This window comes from Capra hircus, chromosome 15 (assembly GCF_001704415.2).
Source record: "Capra hircus breed San Clemente chromosome 15, ASM170441v1, whole genome shotgun sequence".
NCBI lineage: Eukaryota > Metazoa > Chordata > Mammalia > Artiodactyla > Bovidae > Capra > Capra hircus.
The window spans coordinates 50676547-50695274 of NC_030822.1; the positions used below are offsets into that span (position 1 = coordinate 50676547).

Here is an 18728-nt window from a genome sequence, read left to right on the forward strand (position 1 = left end):
GAACAGCACAGGCCTACAGAGCCATCAGGACAATCTGGTCACATGGTTCAGGGATTCACTGATTATATTTACAAAAGAATTGTGTAAAGAAAACAAAGCACAAGGTATGCAAGACTTACTCTTCTTAGAAGAAAAATATGCTGAAATTTATTTCCTCAGTAGGATATTAACATGTACGTTAACAGCTGGAAAGCAGTAAAGACCTGCTAGGTATTAGCTGGTCAGAAAGATCAAAGCAGTTTACAGAATCACTCTTCTTTAGGGAATCTTCAAGATTACTGTTCCTCTGTTAAACTACTATGTATATACACGAGAGAAGAGAGCAAAGCTCCACGGCCCTTTACATCTTAGCCAAACCTTAATGCTGTTAAAGATACATACATACAAAAATAAACCCTCACGGGACATTTCAGTAATCTGAGGGAGGCAGAGGCTGAGACATGAAAGGCAGGATGGCTGGAGGAAGAAGGTAACAAGGTGGTGGTCAAGTTTAGGTCAATCTAAATGGAAGAAAAAACCACAGATACTGCTCTCCTGAGTTTTACACTAATGAAACAGCCCAATTTCCAGGGATTTACACTGTAAATGACTTCTATGTTAACAGAGAAAACAAGGAATTGATTCCCAATTATACTTACTTTTTCCTCATGACCCAAACAAGATTTCAAATATTGTAAATATCAAAAAGTATAAAAATGGAATAGACTTAGTGGTCTTGGCAGATGAACTGTATTTCACATTTTTCATCTCATATTACGTTTCTTTTCATCTAGAATTTGGAGCTGCAGAAGCTCTAAGCACAGTCTGTTCTAGAGATGGATGAACACACAGTGTACTTCCTCTCACCTTCCAATAGTGCATAAGCCCTTAATGAAGCAACAAAGCGCTGAGGAAAGAGAGCAGACTGATCAGGACAACAGACCTGGCTATGACCAACTTCCTTCGCTCCTCAGTGGTGTACGGCTGCAGAAGAGGGATTCCTAACAATCTCACTTCTTCAAGTTTAGGGAATGAGTTTAGTTTGTCAATGTCTTCCCAGGACTGCAAACCTAATTTGAGAAAGATATTGTTTAAGTAAATCCAGAAAAGCATACAAATGAGAAGATAAACGTCACTAAACAAATTCTTTCCATTAGTAAGTTCTGAAATGCTAAAATGATCACAAAAGCTAGTTCTAGATCCTGAAATTTTTCTTTATCCAAGGAAAGAGTGGAATAAAACACCGTAAAACTTCCCTATTGCCGCTCCTTTCTCCATGACCCCAGTGTTCAAGGGATCCCCTTTTACTCCCCAACATTCACTTATCTACTGATTCTCTACCCAAAAGGCTGGTAAAGGGGACCACTGGTGGTTTAATACGCAGGATGGATGCCATGATTACAACATTTTAAAAGTGATGTGATCAACTCTTTCATCAAATACAGACTCAGAGAATCTAAGAGTGACACTGCTAGACTAAATTTTTACTTAACAAGTACTAAAATGGGCAGGGTCCACAGAACCAGAAACTAAACATTATCTTTCAACTATCTCTATCTTGGGGATAGGGAAAACACATTCAAAATTTAAAACAAACAAATTGAGACACAAAAAACTTGAACCCCTTGGGCAGGAAAATAGGCAACAAATTAAGACTGGTCAGTCTTAAAAGGAAACTCTTCCTATGGCTGTGAACAAATGTAGCATCCAAGTCTGTACTTGGCACTAGCAGGAAAAATACTCCTGGTCAGTTTTACAACACATTAATTAAATCCTCTGCAGAGAACAACACAGTCCCTTTCTTCCCTTCCTATTTCTATCAGCCTTCAGCAAGGGTAAAGGTAGAGGAGCAATAAACTGGTGCCTAACCAACCCAGGTCACTGCTGTCCTCTTCAGATCAGCATTCTATCTAGGAGGAAGAATGGAGTTAGCTCAAGTGGTGTCAGTTGTGAAATAAACAGTTTCCTTATGCAAATCACTTGTTTTTTTAAAAAATTTCAATTGTAGGATAATTGCTTTATAATCACTTGTTTTTAAGACTTAATTCCCACCCTTAAAATCTCCATGGTGAAATAACCTGTGCGGTTTTTCAGTTACAGGTCAGAATTATTTTTCTTTATATAGTTGGTTTCTTACAAAAAAAAAAAACCAAAAGGCAGAAAGACAATGCCAAGAGAATGAGAAGAAAATCCACAGACTAGGAGAATATATTTGCTAAAGGCACATGGATTGTTATGCAAAATATACAAAGAACTCCTAAAACTCAACAATAGGAAAAGTAACAATCTGATTAAAAAATGGGCAGAAAACCTGAACAGATATCTCAGCAAAGAAATACAGACAGCAAGTAAGCATACGAGAAGATGTTCCACACCATATGCCATCAGGAAAATGCAAATTAAAACAATGAGAGCCACTATACTCCTGTTAGAATGGCCAGAAGCCAAAACACTCACAGAACCAAATGCTGACAAAGGATGTGGAGCAACAGGAACTCTCATTCATTATTGGTGCAATGCAAATGGTACAGCCACTTCAGAAGAGAGTTCCGTAACTTCTTACAAAACTACACATACTCTTACCATATGATCTAGCAACTATGCTTTATTATTCACCCAAATGAACTGAAAACATGTCCACACAAAAACCTACACATGGAGGTTTGCAGCTTTATTAATTAAGCCAAAATGTGGAAGAAACCAAGATATTCTTCAGCTTGCGAGTAAATAAATAAACTGTGGTACATCCAGATAACGGAATATTATTTACCACTAAAAATGAAATGAGCTATCAAGTCATGAAAAGACAAGAGGGAATTTAAACTAAGAGAAAGAAGTGAATTACTCAGTTAAAGAAGCCAATCTGAAAAGGCTACACACTGTATGATTCCAACTATGCGACATTCTGGAAGAGGCAAAACTATGCAGACAGCAAAAACATCAGTGGTTGCCAGGGATTAGGGAGGCAGAAGGGATGAACAGGCAGAGAACAGAGGATAGTTAGGGCAGTAAACTAAGATGGACAATACGACAATGGTAGACGTGTGTCACTATACATTTGTCCAAACCCACACAATGAACACCACCAAGAGTGTAAACTCTGCACTTTGGATGATGTCAATGTAGGTAAACAATGAATGTATCACTTTGGTGCTTGGATATTGACAGAAGGGGAGGTTTTGCATGAGTAGGGGCAGGGAGTATATGGGAACTCTATGTACTCTCTGCTCAATTTTGCTGTGAATATTAAGACTTCAAATAATAAAGTTTACTCATTTTTAAAATTAGGCTAAAATATTCATTCCTGTTATATGCAGAATCAAATGGCAACAAACTGATAATCAATTATATGTAAATACTAGAAAAGATAAGTGAGAATTTGAAAGGACTGGGATTCCTTAACCTAAATCCAGACAAAACCATCTTGTTTGGAACTTTTTGTACTCTTTTACTCTTCCTTTTACTACCCAATTCATCAATTTCACTTCTTTCATAGCATGGCCCCTTTAATATATAAAATAAATAACTAACAGAACACTATGCCAAGTGAATACTTGATAAATATTGATATTTACCAGAGCATTTATGAAAATGAATGCCTTAAATTTAGCTAATCACTAGGCATCTACATGTCACTCTGTAAAATCATCCCGTAAGAAGGCAGAGCTATGATGGAAAGAAATACACTTTCACTGTATTTCATGCATAAGTGCAGAGCAATTTGCATGTAGAATGAGAACAAGCATGGCCCTCACCTGACTTGTGGAGGCTGATGGATCGCAGATTAGGAAACAGCCTGGCCAATGAATCATCAGGCTCCTCGATAGCATTCAAATGGTTGTTGGCCAGGACAAGGGTATCCAGTGAGGGAAACATAACTCCTAACTTGCGTATTTCAGTCCAATCTTGGAGGTTATTGTCTGTTATATGTAGTAGCTTAAGAGAATGACAGCAAATAGAAGGACAAGACACTGTTTCATAGTCATTAAGGCACAGGAAGAGTTCTTCCAAACTGCAGAGAAAAAAGGAAATATTTCATTGTTTAAAGCAGCCAAGTTTCTATTTTGCACCTATTTTTAGTCACTTATTTACTAAGTATCTACTACATATGAGACTCTGCTAGGTATAGTAGAACAAATATAAAGATGTCTTTCTGAAGTTTAAAATAGTTGGGAAGACAAACCTAAAATACATAAAAGAGCAGAAAATGATATAACCCAGTACTAAAGTAACTGTATGCTTAAATAAATAAATGCTAAATGAAGCAGCACTGTAAGTGCAATGCCACTTCATACAGGAATGGAATTGAAATTGTAGTTGGAACAGCCAGGAAAGGATGCGTGGCCTTGAAGAAGGGGCAGAGTTGGGTAAAATGAGAGGAGATAAAAGAAAATTTTAGAAACAACATGAACAGTGTTTAGAAACAGAAATAATAGCTATCATTTATTGAATTCCTACCCTGTGTCAGGCCCTGTGCAGGTGCTTTATATACCATACTTCCACTTCTGAAATTATAATTATGCCCACTTTATAGACAAGAGATTAATAAGCTTATCAAAGGTCATATGATTAGGAAGTGGAACTGTGATTTAAAGCTCATTCCATGCTATGCTAAATGTTGCATGCAGTGAGAAAACCAATCTCATTAGAGGGAGAGGGAGAAATTAAGATGGAATAAGTGAGTTGAGATCAGACTCTGAAAGGCTTTAATAATTTCCATATTTAGACAATCAAGGAGACTACAGCTTCACATATTTCTTTAAACTATTTCCTTTGAATATTTATGTGCATATACAAAGATAGAGATAAACAAAACATAACAAAACACTTCTAAACTGACAAACAGAAGTATAATTTCCTGCTTAAATTACTGAAAAGAATATGAGGTCCATTTTCCCATCATGCCAGCTAGGCACTTACTTAATCATCTGAGTGTTAATATATTTTAGAGATACTATGATTCTTTCCTCCCAAAGAAAAGGGCTAAGACAAAATTCTGGAATCAGGTAATCAGAAGATTAAAATGGAGAAAGCTGGGTTGATTTTGAAATGATAAGTGCTTCTCAGGGATATCTTCTAGCCAAAGGATGACATATCCTATGTCTTGGTGCTACTCAACACTGTACAAGCATTCCAATGAAAATCCTACTAGATTACCCTCACACCCTCATTTAATTACTTCATTTTTCTAACCTCATTCTCCATTCAATCTGCAGTTCTAGTATTTCTGAGGTGGGAGGCCAGCAGTAATTCTAGGTACTAACACAGACGGCAACATAGTTCCCTCTCCATCATGCCCTTTGGGCTTACTCTGGTAACTCCTGCAGTATCGTGTGGACTGTCTCCCAAGAAGCTTTGCTGTTGTTGAGGACAAGTTTTCGAACCCCAGAGAAGGACCCAGCACATGTTCTTTCTAAAACTGACAAATTCAGAGGGTTGGAACTCAGGTTTAGAAACTCCAACTGGGGAACATTTGACACAATTTTACTGACCTACAGAGGAAAAAAAAAAAGAAAAGCACATTAGGCAGTACTAAGAGCTTTTAAACAGCAATCATAGTCAAGAAAACCTAAGTGAGTGGGTCTCCAGGCAAAATGCCACTTATACTGTGAAGTCCTATTTAGAGATGGTATGCACAGAGAAGCATAAATAATTTCAACAAATCATGGCAAATGATTTAATTCCTTTCTCTAGCATCACTGAAAATTAATGGTATAAAAGAAAAATTTTCTATGTTGCCTTTGGCAAAGTTTTTGATTCTGCTCTGTATAATCTTCTCTTTGATATCGCTATATATTTTGGAGAAAAGATCATTTAGATGACATTTTCTAAAGAGCTGAGATTGGGTCATGTACAAGTAATTCTCTTTGAATATTCCTTCCTTCCATCCTCAGCACAGTATTAAGGCTAATTAAAGGTTTACTGAAGATCACATGGTAACAATTCAGGTATTCAAAATTAATTACATAATCATTTAGAAAACACTTTCAGCTTGGTCCAAAGATGCACCAACTTTAAAATATATTTACTCAAAAATGAAAAGCATCTGTGACTACATTACAAAAGAGAAAACATGATCATCAACAAAAGAGAAAACATGATCAAAACATGATCATGATCATCAAACATGATTTAGCGAGTAACTTGGTACACAAGAAAGAAAAAAAAAGGAAATGAGCTTCATTGATTACTGACCTTAACTATTCACTATGCACTGTACTAGGTTTTTTCCTGAGCAGCTCAGGTGGTAGAGAATCCACTGCAATGCAGGAGACCCTGGGTTTGATTCCTGGGTTGGGAAGTTCCCCTGGAGAAGGGCTGTCTACCCACTCCAGTATTCTTGCCTGGAGAATCCCCGTGGACAGAGGAGCCTGGCAGGCTGCAGTCCATGGGATTGCAATGAGTCGGACACAACTGAGTGACTAAGCACAGCACATTAGGCTTCAGTTTAAAATGCAAGCGATTCATACCAGTTGGCATATATTCTCCTGTTTGCTCTCTTTTGTGATCAAATGGTACCAAGCATTTGGGTGATACATGCCTAAGATTCGGAGTTTAGTGAGTGGCCACAACACAGCTGAAAAGTCCACACGTGGACCCATCCTTTACTGCAGTCTACCACCCGGATACCAATGATACAAAGGCCTTTCACACAGAAGATGATGACTAGCTATGCTTTAAGGACCAAAAAAAAAAAAAAAAAAGATGAAAAGGAACTGGCTCCGACTATAGCATGAAGGATAAGTTCTAATTTTAGTACAACCCCAGTTAACTAAACAAAGCATACACCCTTTGCTAACCACCACCCTTCATATTTTATTTTTATAATAAAGAAGAAAACTTCCTCCAAATGGATACTCTCAGAGTTTTTGAAGCAATTTCTGAAAGAATTTCCAAGGCTAGCAGATACCTGATGTGATCCTCTTCATAGTTGGCATCTGCACTTCTATCTAATGAGAATAAAGATTTGAAATAATGACTCATCATACATCACCCACTGGCTATCTATTTTACACATGGTAACGTATACATTTCAGTGCTATTCTCTCAAATCATCCCACTCTTTCCTTCTCCCACTGTGTCCAAAAGTCTGTTCTTTATGTCTGTGTCTCCTTTGCTCTGTGAAAACCAGGAGGGATGGGGTGGACGTGGGAGGAAGGTTCAGAAGGGAGGGGACACATGTATGTCTATGGCCATTTCATGTTGTTATATGGCAAAGGCCATTACAATACTGTAAAGTAATTATCCTCCAAATAATTAATTAATTAAAAAAATAATGACTCAGCCCTAGAATATGCTAAAAAATGTAACACTGGACTACAACTGAATAATCCAAATATTATTTGGAAAATAATACATGTTAGAAATAAGTATCTTTTTTTAAAAGATTAAAATTTTAAAGGATTTTGGGTCACCTTAGATTAACAATATTCTGGAAAATATTATAGTCATTACGCAGGTAGGTTTATTCATGGCAGAAAAATGTCTTAATAGTAAAGGCTGATATTCAGTGAGTATCTCAGGCTTCTCTTTTTTAAATTCTAAAGCTAGAAAACAGGACCCATCGATCTGAAATGAGTTCAGGATACTCATATGCAGAACATGGAGATGAACTCAGACCACCTCTTCGGTCTCCACTTAACAGGGGACCCTCTACTTTTGAAAAGGAAGAAACTAAGGTTTTAAGAAAAATGGGAAAGGGTTGTAAGATAACAATCTGTAATTTATACCTAAGCTATTCTCTACTTCACCCGAGTGGGGGCTTCCTCCCTCCTCTAAGCTGCTTAGTTCAATTTCCTTTATAAAATGGTTTTGATAAGGAGAGGAGGATAAAAGAGATACTTTGGGAAAGGTCAGACAAAAATCTACTTAGCCAAATATTCAAATCAAAAGCTAAAAAATGCATCTCCTTTTTTATACATACAGATTCCCAGTTTTAGAAGGGCTGGAGACAAATCTTTGCCTCTCTCCCAAGTATTACACTTCTCACTCCTATTTATATTAGCCTCTGAATAGATAGCAGCCAGTTGTTTAAAGTATAAAAGAAGCTACTTATAACATTAATGACCATTCAAAAACACTGAAAGGACAAACTAGATTATTCTGTTCCATACTGCTATATCAAATACTGGCTGAAATAAACTTAGTTAATGGCCAGGGACAAATGATCTTTTTGGTAATCAAATACATGTGTTGCAATGGGTTGGAATGTAGTATCTTAAAACTGTGACCTATGAGGCCTTCTGTAGCTTGGCAGAGAGTTTAATCAATTCTAAAAAAATCAATATTCTTCCACTGTCAGTACTTCTCCCATATCTCTGTGTTCTGACATATATTCTAAAAGACTGGGATGAACTACAGTTAAGGGGAAGGACAAAATATAAAGGAAAGATGAAAACAAAAATAAATTGGAAAATGGAAACTTGGAGTGTAGGAGCAAACATTCACTGGAAAACTGCCTGAAATCAGACTACAAGGCACTTATAGGGATACACAAACTGAGCACCAATACAGTGCAAATAAACTTATGGCTGCGAGTGTCGTCGCAGCTGTGAGCTCAGTGCTGTCCAACGCTTTGAGGCTCCATGGACTGTAGCCCACCAGGCTCCTCTCTCCATGGAATTTTCTGGGCAAGAATACTGGAGTAGGGTGCGCTTTGCTACTCCAAGGATCTTCCCAACTCAGGGATTGAACCCACATCTCCTGCGTCTCCTGCATTGGCAGGTGGATTCTTTATCACCAGCACCGCCTGGAAAGCCCAAACATGTGACCCTCTGGCTCTGTCAATGTGGGTTGGAAAAATGTTTAGTGTAGATCTTTGTCTAAGCAGAGAAAAGGCTGAATTACCTAGTATAAATTTTGTGTTCTGATCCATGTTGACACAAATCGTCCTTCTGAGGTAGCAGTTATATCTCTATTAAACTGTTCCCATCAGTTAGCAAAAGCTTATGTATGTGGTCAAAGCACAAAGTACAACACCTCTGTGAAATTTTTACTGCCAAAGAAATAAATTTAGGGGAATCAGCTTGTGAACACAGGAGCTTAAATGATTCAGGGTAAGAGTTGGTCTGACTTGTCATCCACGCAGGTCAAAAGTCTCACCAGAGATTCAGCAGGAGGACTGCTGTGGGAATCCTGGAGGAGGATTAACAAGGTAGTTCTTTTTGCATCTGTACAATGTGGACAGAGCATGCATGTCAATCAAGCATCTCAAAGGACCCAGAAGGCACACACTGTAACTTGCTGAACAGTAAGAGTTGTTTGTATAAGTGAACCAATCAATAAATACATGGATAAGTAGAGATTGTTTCTTGAAACAGCCAGGTAAATCTGTATATATTAACACATGATTTAGAAATCAAGTGGCGTACATCTCAAAGAATTTTGGCGAACATCTTAATAAAAGTAGGAAATATAATGGGGAGCATAAATAACAGATTAAATAAGACTATGAAATGGATGAATGTAAGAAAAGCTAAAGAAAAGTAAGTTATAGATAGATTTTTCTTTAACAAGAGAGCAGTCTTAGAATTTGTATCACATTTAATATCTACCAGGTGTCTTGATAATTAATTTTATCAGTAGCCTTGTCTTACAGATGATAAAGGAATAAGTGAATTTCTTAAGATTACAGGAAAAGTCAGAGCAACTGGGCCTGATCAAACTTCAGGATACAATCATTTATTCTTTAATGAACTCTGCAAACATATGAATGCCTAGCATGCTGCTGTTTGCTGTTTAGTCACTAAGTCACGTTCTATACTTTGTGACCCCATGAACTGTAGCCTGCCAGGCTCATCTGTCCATGGGATTTACCAGGCAAGAATACTGGAGTGTGTTTTTATTTGCTTTTCCAGCCTAGAATGCTACTGTTGATGATAAAATAGAAAGCCCTGAAAAAGCTCATGGTCCAGCAGAAAACTGCCAAGTAAGCCAGTGACTGCACCACACTGTGATGGATTCTGTCACAGCAGCACGATATAGGGGTTAGGGTGATCTAACTCTGCCTGAGTGAGAGTCAGGGAAAGTTTCAGAGAGGAACAACTTGGGCCAAATCTGGAGAGTTGCACAGAAAGCAGCTGGGTAGACAGAGGAGAAACAGAACAGTAGATTCAGAATGAATAAAAGCAGGGAAATTTTCCTTGTCAAGATTTATCATGAACTGCAGAAAAGCACATGGCTAAAGGTGGAGAAAAGACTCTGAAAATAGCAAAGGGTCACATGAAGGAGGGTCACACTGAGAGAGTTCAAACTACTGTTTGTAGGCAGTGAAAATCAGCGAAGGGACTTGAAGCAAGAGTTTCACAATCACGTTTCATTATTTAAAGGCGTCTGGTAGCACTGCAGAAGGTAGCTTAGAGGAAGCATAGTAAAACCTGAGGCAGAAAACCCATTAAGACATTTTTCCAGTAGTCTAAACAAGAAATAAGAACCTAAATTAAGGTTAAAAAATCAAGCAGGAAGAACTCTTTTTCTCTAAAGATACCTTCTATCAGGTCATGTTATAATCAGGTAGTAATGTTATATATAATAACAAGAGAGAATGTCATAATACTTTTATTTGTGCAACTCAGAGTTACTCTGAGGTCAAAGGCATCAGTTATGTCAAATCACCAATAAGACTTAATAAAATAAGGGAAAGTTCTAAAATATTTGGAATAAATTTCAGTATCAAGAAAAAATATTTTTATAACCTTATTTTTGAGCTCCAGCAATTTTTATGTCAAAGTATGGTAACAAATATTGAAATAATAGCAGAGAATGAACACGGGATACGTAAACTAGTGAAACAGTAGAGAATTTAATGCACTGTTAGCAGTCTAAACCTCTGTGGTCTTATTAACCTCTTGATGCCTAGAAGAAAGTTTCTGTGTTTTTCACATTAATGAAAAACAAATAAGCAATAACAAAGTTAACTGAAAAATCACTCTAGAAACAGTTGAAGCAATCAGTTATTTCTCTTGAGACATACAGACAAGAATCCCAAGTGAGAACAAGAATTCAGCAGCATACATAGCAACACAGATAATAATACAGTGAGTCACTGCTGCCCTTCACAAAAACTCAGCAATATAAAAGCTTTACCTCGTGCCAGTCTTCAAGTTTGTTGTCAGAAAGATCTAGTTCTGACACATGAGCACAGAAGGCAGCAATTTCTTTTTCATCTCCTGCACAGGTTATTCCACAGCTGTTCAACACCAGTACACTTGGGAGGTTGAGGCGATCTGAATCACAGGGAAATGAAACGTGATCTACATCAGCCTAATTCTTGTCTACATACACTGAACTGCCAGGAATCAAAATCAAATTATGTGAAATTACACAAGGCCCTGAAAATACAGGATGTGACGGAATCCAAAGGTATTGAATTTCAAGGGGGAGATAGCCAAATATGACCCAGGAGGAGATTAGAAGTACTAGACTGAAAAGTCCTGGAGGTTTTACCTCCTGGCAGGATTGTTTAGCTCAACTACCAACAGAACCATCATCCATACTGTCACCTTATCATCTGACATTAGAACCCTGTGATTCACGTCAGGGCTACCACTATCTTCTTATTGGCCTCAATTCTTTCTCTTTAAAATTTAGTTCAAAAGTATCATTCTGGTTAGCTCTTTTCTCAGACAGACTGATTTGTATTCTCACTTCTTGTTGCCTTTGAAAATTATCTCAGACCATTAGATAGTATATTGGCTAAATCAATTCTGTTCTCCAAGTTTATATCAACTCAAGGAATCTTCCTCACTTACATGAATCCATTTAAAAATCTACATCTTTCTCCCATACTTGTCCATCAGTCAACCCCCTTTCATATCCACGTAGAATTTGTCCCTTACAAAAATGAGACTTTCAAAAATATATAATTATGAGAGAACATGTTTCAGAGTCTTAAACCATTCAATGAATTCAGTCAAACTACTGCTGTTCAAAAATATGCCAATAAAATCACTCTTCCTATCTCTAATAAAAAGGATCAATATGATAATTCAGCCACTCTTTTCCTATTTGGTACAAACCAAAGACTCACAAAAGTATATTTTATGAATGGAGGCCTCAAATAATATGATTTTTCAACTTAGTGCTTTTCACAAAATCAATCTTCTCAGGATGGAAGTGAATCCTAAAAAAATGATCAAGTAAGAAGTCCACTTCTTTCTGCTGTTACAGTTTATATGGAGTGGTAAGATAGTGGTATTGAGAAATAACAAACATTTAGTAACCTTCAGACATAGGAACTTTAAAACACTGTTTAACCAATACAGTATACTAACACATATATGTGGAATTTAGAAAGATGGTAACGATAACCCTGTATGCGAGACAGCAAAAGAGACACAGATGTATAGAACAGTCTTTTGGACTCTGTGGGAGAGGGAGAGGGTGGAATGATTTGGGAGAATGGCATTGAAACATGTATAATATCATATAAGAAACAAATAGCCAGTCTAGGTTCGATGCAGGATACAGGATACTTGGGGCTGGTGCACTGGGATGACCCAGAGAGATGGTACAGGGAGGAGATGGGAGGGGGGTTCAGGATCGGGAACACGTGTACACCCGTGGCAGATTCATGTTGATGTGTGGCAAAACCAATACAGTATTGTAAAGTAAAATAAAAAATAAAACAATAAAACACTGTTTAATATTAACCTCCCATGATGACAAAGAACTATTTCCAAGAACAGTTAATTACATTAAGTTAAAATGCAAACCAAAAACACACACTGCATGTTTCCAGTTGTAGATGACTGCTCACATAAGCTCCCTCCTAGAATGTCTTTATCCCCTCTCTAACCAAATTTTACTTTCTTGAAGGATTAGTTCAAATTTCACAATTTTGAACTCTTTCCTGCTCATATTAACTCACTCCCTAAATTTCTTTCCCAATCAGTGTGCCATTCATTTGATTCAATATAAACTACCTTGTGTTATTATATATTTTTATAAATGTGAGTATCTTGTAATCCAATAGTCTGTGAGGTCATTGAGGGCACAGGCCAGGATTATACTATCTTCTACCTTCCAAGTTCTTTGAAATACTCTCATTCAAATATTGCTCTTGCCCTATGAGTGCAACTAAAATGCCTTTTGGCCAGTCTGGAGGAAGATAAATCCTTTCAGGTATTCCAAGAAACTAAAACCATAGAAAGGGAGAAAGGCTATTCAATTCATAATTCAAAATAAAGGGAATCATTTACAAATACAGCAGTAGTCTGGTTTAATGTCCTAAGTAAGTTCCAGTAAATAAATGTTTTATGTCCCATCTTTCTTACCTTTCATAGGAGAGCCCTGAGGTGTGGCTGGGACATGGACTCCCATCCCAGGACCACGGCGATAAGGAAAGTTTTCAGGACTGTATTTTTCACATAATACTTGCATAAAACTCCTCCCGCTAGGTTGATCCATCTTCCTTTCCTAAAATTCTATAAGAAACCAGAAATCATCAAAATTTGTCTATTTACACAGGAAATATTTATTGAGAATCAATTATTTACAAGGTACTAAGCGAGGCATTGCCAACACAGAAGAGACAGTCACTGACCCCAGGAACTTATACTGTAGTGAGATCTCATGATTTAGGGAAGCTACATAGGCAGACAAATGGCAGCAATATAGTTCAACATATGGTAACTGCAATACAGATGAAAAGAGCTACAAGATTTAGAAGAGAAGACCATCAGCCAAGTGTAACAGGAAGACTCTGGCTGGTGCACAGGTCCATGTGGTAGGAGGAAAGGGGGCCAATAGGAAGGCACAGATTAAACATCAGACTGAAGAATGGGATGAATACGTTGACACTGAATTGACATAATGTCCTCTCTTCTTCTTCCACGGCCACTTCTACTGAGGAATGAGTATATAGGTTCTAGCTGATAGGATAAAAATAAAGAATTCTATGGAGGCTTCTGGGAATAATCCTTAAAAGATAGCCAGTGTGCCCTTTGCCCTCCTTCCCTGTCTTCCCAGTTCTACTGCCTAGAAACAGATCCTTGCTCTATGATACCAAGAGACACAACCTAAGGAAGGTGAAACAAACAGCTGAAAGGGACTTAAGTCCCTGAGGATGTCATGGAACTGAGCTGCCATAATGCTGCTGAGTGCATATCTCTGGAAATTTCAGTCAAAGAGGAATAACCTTGTTTTACTTGAGCCACTGTCCTCAATTTTTCAGTTACTTAAAAATGAGCCTAATCCTAACTAAGTCAGAGTATCATTAGCACTAAGGTATTAGTATTAGTATTGTCAAGGTCAACTCTAACCTCAGCTAAGGGTACAAACATACTGTAACCCCAGCATACTCCCAGTACTCGTGCATAGGTTAAAAAAGGTAACATCAAACAGTGTGGGCCTGCTTACCATTATCTTGAGGAACTGGCTTTTATCTGTATTAAACATAAATCAAAATATAGGCCACCAACTGTCCTCTAGGCCACCAACTGCCCTCTGTAGTTCTGCCTATTAGAAACTAAGTTTTTTACTAAAATAATCAGGAAAAAAAGGAAGAAGGATAAAGAGTACTAAGAGTACTCTTCCTTGAATACTTAAACAGAGCAGAGAATGCACAATGGTATAAAAGAGTAACCAGAAGAGATCTAACAACAGAGAGCATCAGGATCACCTAAATAGGAATCTCAGACAGAGAAGATCCTGATTGGGAGAAGAGTTAGATGCTGCAAAGTTCAGGGGTGACACAATGAGAGCCCAGTGATACAGTGGTAGTACAAATAGATTTAACACCTACTTAGAAAGCAAGCTTTTCAGGAGTTTTAGGGGCCAATAGGAAGATGGAGTCAAGGCTGACGCCCAGGTTTCTAGTCCAGGTGACTAGGTCACTGGTGGTAACACTAAGTAAAAAGAGAATGCAGAAAGGTCTAGTTTTAAGGAGGAAAATGATGAATTCTATTTTACACATGTTCGATCTGAGGCATCTGATTCAGGGAAACAGTCTGAAGTTGGGTGAGAAAGGTGAGCTTGAGGTGAGGATTTGGACCTCATCAGGAAATATCATGACTAAGGACAGTCAGGTGACAGAACTCTCCAGGACACTGATATTTAAGATCCAGGTAGAGGAAGCATCATCATGAAGGAAAACAAAAAGGGACAGAGAGTGGAGTATGTAGCCAGCGCTTTGAGAAGTTCTGATGAGAAGCTGGGAAGAAAATGAGTTGATGAGGAAGGCAGGAATAGGACAGAGCAGGGGGCAGGGGGGCAAGTGCCCAAGATTTTTCCTCTTAAAATAGGAGAGACCTGACACAGTTTAGATTATGGAGGTGCAGCAAGTAGAGCTGGAGAGTATGAAGATGACTACTGGAACCTGGTCCTAGGGAAAACCAGCAGGAATGAGCCTTCTAGAAGGCTGTCTGGCGCTAGGCAGGTAACACTCCAAACTGTGTACCACTGGCAGTGACACAGTCACTTCCCTCTGCTGCACTGGGTTTGCTTTTGCTTTCACAGTCTAATTATACTGATGTTAGGCAGTTTCCTCATGTGACTGTCCTGGCTCCACCATGGCATTATAAAGGGGAGCAATGCTATGCAATTCTGCTTCTAGTATTGTTTCACAGCATCTGGCACAGTACTCTACGCACAGTCACGGCTCAATAAGTGTCGCTGAGTACTATTAATAAAATAACTAGCTTTCAGTATGCCACGTAGAAAGAGCAGAGGGTTCAGGATCAGGAGTAGATATAAGTCCCACCCAGTTCTACCCTTAATACTTTTGTGCCATTGGGCAAGACATTGTATTTCTCTGGGGCTTAAATGTCCTTTCTATAAAAGACAATATTAATATCTATACTACTTGGAGTTCAGGGTTACCATAGAGCTCTGAAATGTACAAATGTGTTATTTAGATTATAGGGCTCTTATAAATCTCTAAAATTCAGAACCAATTATAAAAGGAATTTGTAATGTGGTAAAAAGCACATAAACATAGAAAACTTCAACTCTTGTCAATTGCTAGCTGGGTAAAACATAAACTAGTTATCTAACTTCTTTCCACTTCAAATTTTCCCACCATGGATGAGCTAAAAATTTCCTCTTGTATTTGTAGTAGGAATGTAAAAATGACATGAATATAAAAGTGGTCTTTAAACCTGGCCCATTTTCTAGATTACTACCAGGACCATGTCTTCTGTACTTTACGAAATCAATTCACAAACACCTAGAGCACAGAGTAGGCTCATTGATCACACGTCCAAAAGTTTTATCTGTACAACCTATCAAAGTTTAGCCAGTGGAAATGCATTTCATAACAAGTATACGACAAGTACACTTGAAAATACAGGGCTGCCCTCTGTCACGGTTTTCATTTGGGAGCTTAAGAACAGGGTCTGTTTTAGTACAAGAGAGCTTGTTCTTTCTATGCACACGGAGTGGTAAGTACATGCTGCTCTCCTCTGTCCCAGCACTGTGTCAAAACCAAACTGTGTTTTCATCGACGACTCCAGAAATCTCCCAGTGGAAAGCCTCTTTCTCAGCGTAAACTCATCACCGACAGCAGACAGCACAGAGGAGGTGCTATGCCACTAGTGGCAGGCACCACGGTTCGGATCAAAGACCGTCTCAAGCAGAACGCCAAGAGAAGTTTCAGAAATGTTTAACAAAAAGTCAAAGAAGTTGCATGGCTATCTTCCACACAACTGGCAGTTCAAAAGAACAAAAACTGTGTGGGAGGGTGCTGAGCTGTCAGTGTCAAAATAATAGTCACCAAAATTAAACAGCATCTTTTAACTGGAAGCTTCACATTCACTTAATCCTAAACCTCTTCATTCATGGACAATAATCTTAATCACAATTTAAATATAGACATGCTGAGTGTGGAATTAAAGAAACTTTGGCTAAAACTGGAGTCTGGATAGGGCTACAGGCTGAGCTTTCATCCCTGCCATGTGACATTAATTACTTCACACAGGAAGAGATGCAGGCCTTCATCTATGACAGGAAGATGTTGCCTACTTTACTAGCCAGCAGGAAGAAAAAAAATGCTCCGACCAGCAACAACCCAGCCAGAGCCTGGGAACAGCCCAGCCAGCCTCCATACTTTGGACCCTGGCTTCCTCAATGGACTCTTCAGTTATACAACGTCACCCTCTTTAGCTCCCCTCATTTTCCCTACAAAAGCAAGCTCACCTTCCTTGGATCTGCCTATGGTCTGCCATAGTTTGCATATCTCACATTGTAAATCCTCTGGCTATTCCCGAATAAACTGGCTTTTGGTGGCTAAGTAACTGGCTATTTATTATACTACTAAAACTGATATGAGGATGGTAAGGTTAGAAACATATACAAGTTAAAGTAATTGCTGGTAAGCAAGCAATCGTGGGAACTTTAAAGTTATTCCTCATGGCCCCATGCTGTAAGTTTTTCTAAGTAGTCTGCTTTTTCTTTTTTTCTCTAAAGACTAAAAAGCAATATCAGGCACCTTCATTGGTTATTTTCCAGTATACTCTACTGGAACAGCTTTCCATGAATGCAGATAGCGTACGCATTAAGACACAGATTTTGAATTAGAACACTAAGATTGCAAAATGGATCAGTAACATAAATCTACTCAAAATCTGTTGGGGCACTTGGAGGAAGAACAGTAGATGGGAAAGGAAAACTGAAAACCAAATAGACTGAAAAATGAGGAAATATAGGATGGAAAAAGACCTTTAACTGGAGCCTTTTAAAAGGTTTTTTTGGAGGTGGAACAATAATCTATGACTATGGAAAGAACTGGTGTCAAATTACATCTGATTACCTTCTACAGTTGCACAGTTTTAATAAATTTATAAAAGTGTCCTGAATTGGTGCTTCAAGCCAGGGAACCAGGAATCTGGGGGTGATGTTGCTTGGTTCTCTTACCGAGTCATGGAGTGTGCCCGTGAATATCTTAACCCCTTTGTGCCTCAAATTCTGACTATGTTATATGATCTTTTTATAAGCCCCTGGTGAAAGTGCAAGGATAAGGAGCTAAGGACACTTTTGCCAAATAGATTAATATCAGAACAGGACACCCAGTTACCTAAGTAACCTCAATTGCTATCAATTTGACTCAACATCAGGTCACAATTAGTATGAAACTCAACACAACTGGAAACAGAGAACAGGCTATATCTGACCACTAAGAGAGGAAGATACACAAGATATAGCCTTATGCTGGTATGCAAGACCAATATTTACTTCACCAAAACTTTTATGGTAGAATACTACATTTTATATAAAGTATAAACACTATTAATACCAGCCTCATTCACAACTTCCAAAACTATCCCAGAGTCCCAAAACAGACATTTAAAATCTTATTTAAAAACAGGTTTATCTGTCTATATAGGTACAGACTATCTCCAGAAGGTAGAATATCCAGAAGGATAAAACAAAAGTAGTAAAATTCATGCCTGTGGTTGACTCCAAAGAGAGGAAATGAGGAACAAAGTGAGGAGACTGGTTTTTCACTGTGCACCTGTCTGAACCACCTGAACTCACCAGATGCATGCATCACCCTTTCTTTTCCCATATATTTTCAAAATACAAAACATTTTTAAGTGATAATATCCGGGACTGACCTGATCTATCAAAGTGTTTTTTAAGTCCTCATTATTGTCAACTGTCTGTGAAAAAAAATGCCAAACTCGACTATGTGGAATATATAATTTTAAAAGAAATAATAATAAGTTTTATTTTAAAGGAATTGGGAATTGAGGAAGAAAAGAAATAAAACGGTGGCTAAATGGAAATATTTGTGTAAAGGGGCATTGATAAAG

General features: G+C 38.0%; 1 protein-coding gene across 3 annotated transcripts in view; it reads right to left on the bottom strand.

The window, feature by feature from the left end:
• Nucleotides 1–18728, bottom strand: part of TBCEL (tubulin folding cofactor E like) — a 72390-nt gene that overhangs the window by 37007 nt on the left and 16655 nt on the right. For 2 of the 3 annotated variants that reach the window (XM_018059642.1, XM_005689558.3), the window contains exons 2-6: nt 13254–13403; nt 11065–11204; nt 5290–5471; nt 3735–3991; nt 923–1049 (exon numbers count right to left, since the gene is read on the bottom strand). In XM_018059642.1, the coding sequence (XP_017915131.1) occupies nt 923–1049; nt 3735–3991; nt 5290–5471; nt 11065–11204; nt 13254–13386 (839 nt within the window). In that variant the 5' untranslated portion in view covers nt 13387–13403. The remainder of the gene's footprint in view (nt 1–922; nt 1050–3734; nt 3992–5289; nt 5472–11064; nt 11205–13253; nt 13404–18728) is intronic. The other variant, XM_018059643.1, reaches the window with a different exon arrangement.